Below are 5,961 nucleotides of genomic sequence, written 5' to 3' on the forward strand. Positions count from 1 at the left end.
GAGTTAATATTCCTTAGTCTATTTAATTTAAATTGTTGTTTGAATGGATTAATGTCATGTTTTGTTAGTAAGAAATGCAAATGGGGTATACTAAGAGACTACTTTTAAAGTATGTAAAGAGTTTTATTAAGAAACTGCTTTTGGATGTTTTGCTAAGTTTTCAAAGTATTAATGGTTAGATCGAAAATATTGCTTTTCAATATGGGTTTGTAGGAATTGTAGAAGTTTGGGTTCCTCTAACTAGGTTTGAGTTTTTGTTTAAAAATTATAAAGAAAAGGAGGAGCTATGAGATTGAATTATGTTCGCAGAAACCTATTGATATTAATGCACCCTGGCTTTGTGGAATTGAGGAAATGTTTAAGTTTGATGTGAATACATCGAAGTTTTTCCTATGTTCTGTTAACAAGAAAATTCAAATGACTGAGTTAAAGTTGTAAGACAGAGAAAATTGTTAACTATATATAGCACCATATATGCTAATTCTAATGGTTCTGTTAAGAGTTTGAGTTGTAAGACTGAGAGAATTGTGACTATGTATAGCAATATTTATGTTAACCTGTTAATGGTAATGATGAAGCTAAAGGATTCTTTAAGTTTGTAGTCGCCTTAAGAGTTTTGGTTTAGAAAGGGCTTGAGGCAGCTAAGACTGCTGTGGTCACCTTGGACCTACTTCAAAAGAGAAATGCCATCTATATCATCCTCTACTCCCATACTAGGAGGTGTAACAGCTATGGAGATTGCTGTAAGCCATTAATAGTTATTTTTTTATATATTAAGAAGGGGGGACCTGTGGGAGCCCGTTCTGGGATTCCTCGTGGCTTTACCCAGCAGGTCCGAATAGAGGATGATCAGGACCACGAGCCTGAGTGCAGGTGTCTGAGATGGTCTGCACTTGGCTGTGCTGGGGGAGGAGGTCATTTTCTCCACCCCCTTAGCGTCTCTATAAAAACCCTGGGGCAGAGACAGTCAGGGCCCATTGGAATAGGTTCCAGGCCCTCTCGAGGCTATTCTTTATTTTCTATCTGTTTATCTCCACAAGATTCTCCGCTATAAATCCTTCTATCTAATATTTCCTGCTGATCGCACTCAAGAAAACTCTGGGAAGCTGTGGGGGTGGTGGGTAAACGCCCCACAGGGATGGTATCCTCCCCCCATCACAAGCTGGACCTCTTTACCTCTACAAAATCCTTAGCCTCAAGACCAACACCTCCTGCTTACTCTTGTCATGTATACCTTTCTGCCTTGCCATCTTATGTCCTGGGATTAAAGAAATGTGTGCTTCCCAGAAAAGTCATGAGATCTCAAGTGCTGGGATTAAAGGTGTGTGCCATTATGCCTTGCTCAGTTCCCCAGTGTAGCCTTGAACTCAAGGAGGTCCAGAATCTCTGTCACCCAAATGATAAGATTAAGCTAGTGGGCCATGACTATCTTGCCCCTATGTCGAATCAAGTGGATGGAAGTTACCCCTGATCCCCAGATAAGTTTTATTGGAGTGCACAATATGTCACCAAAGTGTTGCATGTTTAATCAACAGTAATTTATTTGTGATTCTATTGTGGTGAACACTGAAGTTGTACTTTGGCTATTGTGATGAACACTTTATTCATAGGTGTTATACATATGTATATGGGCATACTTGTGTTAGAGTGAGGACAGAGAAGGATGTAAGATGTCCTGCTCTATTACACACCAGTTGATTCCCTTGATAAAGGGTCTCTCACTGAACCTGGAACTCCATTTTAGCTGGGGGCCTAACCAGCATGATCCAAGGACATGCTTGTATCCAACTCTCAAAGCTGGGGTAAAAGGCATGAGCTGCCTTGCCTGGCTTTCATAGGGGTGCTGAGGATTTGAACTCGGATATCTGTGTCTGCTCAGCAAATGCTCTTACTCACTGAGCCATCTCCCCAGGCACTGCTATGAATATTTCCCCCACCCCTACCACTACTCTAATACAAATCTTTTGATGAATAAAAGCATAGATTTCTAGCATGCAGATACCTACAAATGACATTACTGAGTCATCCAGTGTGTGGACATGTTTAGCTTTGTTAGATCTGGCTAGTTTACTAAAGTGATTGTGCCCATTTGTACTGCTTCTGCTAAACACTAGAATTTGAATGTACTTCATTCCTTCATTCCTACAAGAAATATATAACCCATGCTGCCCTGGAATTTCCCAATTTTTTTTTTCCCAGTCACTGGAGTACTAGGATGATAGCTGTGCACTGCCACATTCAAGCAGTCTATTTATTTTTAATGCCAATAGTCCATGATTTTCCTGGTGTTCTCCATAACATGTAACACAAATCTTAAATGGTCTTATTAATAGACAAAACGCAGAGACAGATAATGGGATAAAAGCTGAAAGATCAGAGAAACAGAACAAGCCATGGCCAGCTCCTGAGGCAATCCTTTTCCATGAATCCTCAGACTGAAAGCCTCTGAGTCCTCACCCCTGAGGGTCTCAGTTGAACTGCTCTTTAGTTCCTGCCCCCTCATGCCATTTATACCTTTCTGTGCCCTGCCATCTTTCTTCCTCTCTCTGCCCAGCTACACCACTTCCTCTTTCTGACCAGCTCTATCACTTCCTGTCTGTCTGTACTGACCTCCAGACCTCTATGGTTAACTAGTATTGGGATTAAAGACCTGTGCTACCACACCTGGCTCTGTTCCCTCCCAGTGGGGCCTGGAACTCACAGAGATCTGGAAGAATCTCTTCCTCCCGAATGCTAGGATTAAAGGCATGCTCTACCTACCACTGCCTGACCACTGTGTTTAATACAGTGGCTGGCTTTTTCCTTTGATGGATCCCCAGGCAAGTTTTATTTGTTAGAGCACAAAACACCACCAACAAGAACCCTGGCACAAAAGGGACCAGACAGAGAACTACTGATCAGGTTCAGGTTTTGCACTCCGGGACTGAGGACAGAAAATTGAAGGTTGTTGTTTTGTTTGTGTGTTTGTTTGCTTGTTGTTCTTTTAAGTTTTGCCATACACTTTTTTTAATTAATTAATTGTCTATTCACTTTACATACCAATCACAGATCCCTCCTCTTCCCTCTTCCCAACCCACTTCCCAACCTACAACCCACCCACTTCCCCACATTTTCCCAATCAAGGTCTCCCCTGGGGAGTCAGCAGAGCCTGGCACATTCCAAGAGCTGAGGCAGGTCCAAGACCCTCCCCCCCTGCACCAAGGCTGAGCAAGGTGTCACACCCTAGGCGCTGGGCTCCAAAAAGTCCACCCATGCACCAGGGACAGATCCCGATCCCCCTACGTGGGGGCCCCCCAAACAGTTCACACTTAACAACTGCCTCCCGTGTCCAGAGGGCCTAGTCTAGTTCTATGTGGGCTGCACAGCTATTAGTGCTCAGATCATGGGTATCCACAAGTTTGGCTGGTCACCTCTGCACATTTTCCCCTGGACATCGCCTGCCCACAGAACGCCCACTCCCGCTCCGCCCCCCACCTCTCTCCTTGATCAGATGCCCAGAGTTCAGCCTGGCCCCCGTGTAGATGTAACCAACCGTCTTATTAAATAAGAAACACAGAAACAATGTAAAAAAGAAAGCCAAGAAGTCAGAACTCAGAGCTAAAATCTCACCCTTCCTTCTGCTGACCCAGCTTCCCGAAAGAGAGCTATATCCTGTCTGTACGTCTTTTTTATAGTATTATTGTTCTGCCTTCTCATTGGTTGTAAACCCAAACACGTGACCGCCTTGTCACTGTCTGAATGTACAGCGCCCTTGTTCTTCAAGGCATATGTCTCCAATGCTGGCTGTATCCCTGAACACACAGAGATCTATGGGATTAAAGGCGTGTGTCACCACTGCCACACTCTGTCTATGGCTCTAATAGCTCTGACCCCCGGGCAACTTTATTTATTAACATACAATCAAAATCACATTTCAGTACAATTAGAATACCACCACACCCCCGGCCGTGGATCTCTGCACCTGCTTCCATCAGTCACTGTATGAAGGCTCTGTGATGAGAGCTAGGGTATTCACTAGACATTCGCCCGAGTAGACCAGTCAGAAAAGTGGTGCTAGCATGACTGGATGTCAACATGCAGAAGACTGCAAATAGATCCATATCTGTCACCATGCATAAAACTCAAATCCAAGTGGATCAAAGACCTCAACATAAATCCAGTTACACTGACCTTGATAGAAGAGAAAGTTGGAAGTGGTCTTGAACACATTGGCACAGAAGACCACTTCCTAAACATGACACCAGTAGCACAAATACTGAGAGCACTTTTTGTCGTTTAATCGTATTATTATAATTTTTAACAACAAATGAGGTAACAATACAGTAAGAAATCCATAAAAACACTAATGTCCTGGGATTACATCCTCCATGGATCACATTGGGCCAGTGGAGAAGAAAGGCCTGACAGAGGGATTGACGGTGCCAGGAGCATATTTGTGTATGAGAGAACTCTTGGCAACGTTCAGGAAATTTAAACTACCCTCCTCACAATCGAGGAACACACCAATCCGACCCAGTGGTCTCTCTATATAGTGCTGGAATACTGGGCATGTGGTGAGGAGACTGTGATGATCACCCTCGTTCACACACACCAGAAGAAAGGCACCCTCAGATTCAATGAGCTGGTTTCTGTTGCTTATCCAGGAATCCTTACAGGCCCCCACAGCCCAGTCCGAGGAGGAATTGTTCAAATTCACCTCCCAGTAATATTTACCTTTGATGAAGCAGTCTGATCCCCAGGAAGCCAAATAGGATCTAGCAGAATCCACAGATCTATCCTCACCGTGAGGTCTGAAGCTGCGTCTGATCATGACATTGAAGAGCTGCTTCACATTGTTAGGGCATATGCTTGTAAATTTAAAGACAAAGTTGAATCGGAAGTGGCTGTAGCTTTCAGTCAGTCCACTGATGGGTAGAGAGCTGAGCTCTAGATTCAGAGTCTGGGGCATGCTCAGCTGCTGCTGCATTGACTCACTCCTCCTGAACACGTCATCCAAACCCTGGAGCAGTAGCTCATGTGGCTCCTGGGACATTGCCATCAGCTCCTGATACATTTCTCTTAGCTGTTGGCTCTTTTCGACCATCATGGCTTCCCTTCTCCTGAGATTCTCTAAAACACGTTGGCCTTCATTTTGCATAGACTCAATATGTTGCTCTTCCTCTTGACCCTGGACAGGACACAGTCTCCTGTACTCTGCTCTGACCATTTGCTCCCGCAGTGTCAAGTAGTCCGTCCACAGAGTTGTCCTTCTGTTCTCTGCCTCTATATTCCCTTTATTTTCTTGGATCTTCTCCCACAAAGATGCCATTTGCTGTAAAAGTCTTTCCATTTGCTCCTCAGCAGCTACTTCGATGGGACCGTGTTGGTGACCTCTGTGCTCTTGGGAGTCAGAGCAGAGTTGACAGAGGTAGCTCCTGTTCTCAACACAGAAGATCCTCTTTGTCTCCTTGTGGGTCACACATTTATGCTCCTCAGAGCTCAGGTACTTCATGAGGCTGGCTTGTCTGGCAATGGACACCAGCTTCTTCAGAACAGTGTTGCTTCTGAAGTCCTTCTGCTCGGATGGTTCCCTACACATAGGGCAATGGACAGGAAGCTGGATGTCTTCCCAAGAAAGGTGGAGGCAGGCTTGACAGAAGCTGTGGCCACAGCTTATGGTGACTGGGTCTGTAAGGCAGTTGAGGCAGATGAAGCAGGTGAGTTCTTCCTGGAAGGCTTGTGACATGTCTGACTCCATTTCTCCACAACTTGTCTCTGGGCTCAGCAATCTTGACTCAGGACAGAATAATATTAGTTCAGCTCTGGGGTCCAATCCTCAAGGTGTAGGTGTGGGTAGATCTAGCAGTCTCTGGAGCCAGAATGTTTGGAAACACACTCTGTCAGGACTGGTGAAGAGTGAACCTGGCTGGCTCTTGGAGTGTCCTGTTATAGTCTCCAGAGACCACGCCCACTTCTTCCATA

General features: G+C 44.8%; 1 protein-coding gene across 1 annotated transcript; it reads right to left on the reverse strand.

The window, feature by feature from the left end:
• Positions 1 to 4,372: 4,372 nt before the first annotated feature.
• On the reverse strand, positions 4,373 to 5,737 carry LOC143272650 (tripartite motif-containing protein 43-like). The gene is made up of 2 exons (XM_076568422.1): positions 5,081 to 5,737; positions 4,373 to 4,999 (listed from the first exon to the last, which is right to left on the reverse strand). Exons 1-2 carry the CDS (start codon positions 5,735 to 5,737, stop codon positions 4,373 to 4,375), a joined length of 1,284 nt encoding a protein of 427 aa, XP_076424537.1.
• Between the last annotated feature and the right edge of the window lie 224 nt (positions 5,738 to 5,961).

Source organism: Peromyscus maniculatus, chromosome 4 (genome assembly GCF_049852395.1).
Source record: "Peromyscus maniculatus bairdii isolate BWxNUB_F1_BW_parent chromosome 4, HU_Pman_BW_mat_3.1, whole genome shotgun sequence".
Classification (NCBI taxonomy): Eukaryota; Metazoa; Chordata; class Mammalia; order Rodentia; family Cricetidae; genus Peromyscus; species Peromyscus maniculatus.

Excerpts from the sequence above, each read along its gene's own strand:
- LOC143272650 (XM_076568422.1), bottom strand. The coding sequence starts at position 5,737 with ATGGAGTCAGACATGTCACAAGCCTTCCAGGAAGAACTCACCTGCTTC. Across the intron at positions 5,000-5,080 it reads GGAGAAGGGAAGCCATGATG|GGTTTGGATGACGTGTTCAG; the intron begins GTCGAAAAGAGC and ends CTACTGCTCCAG.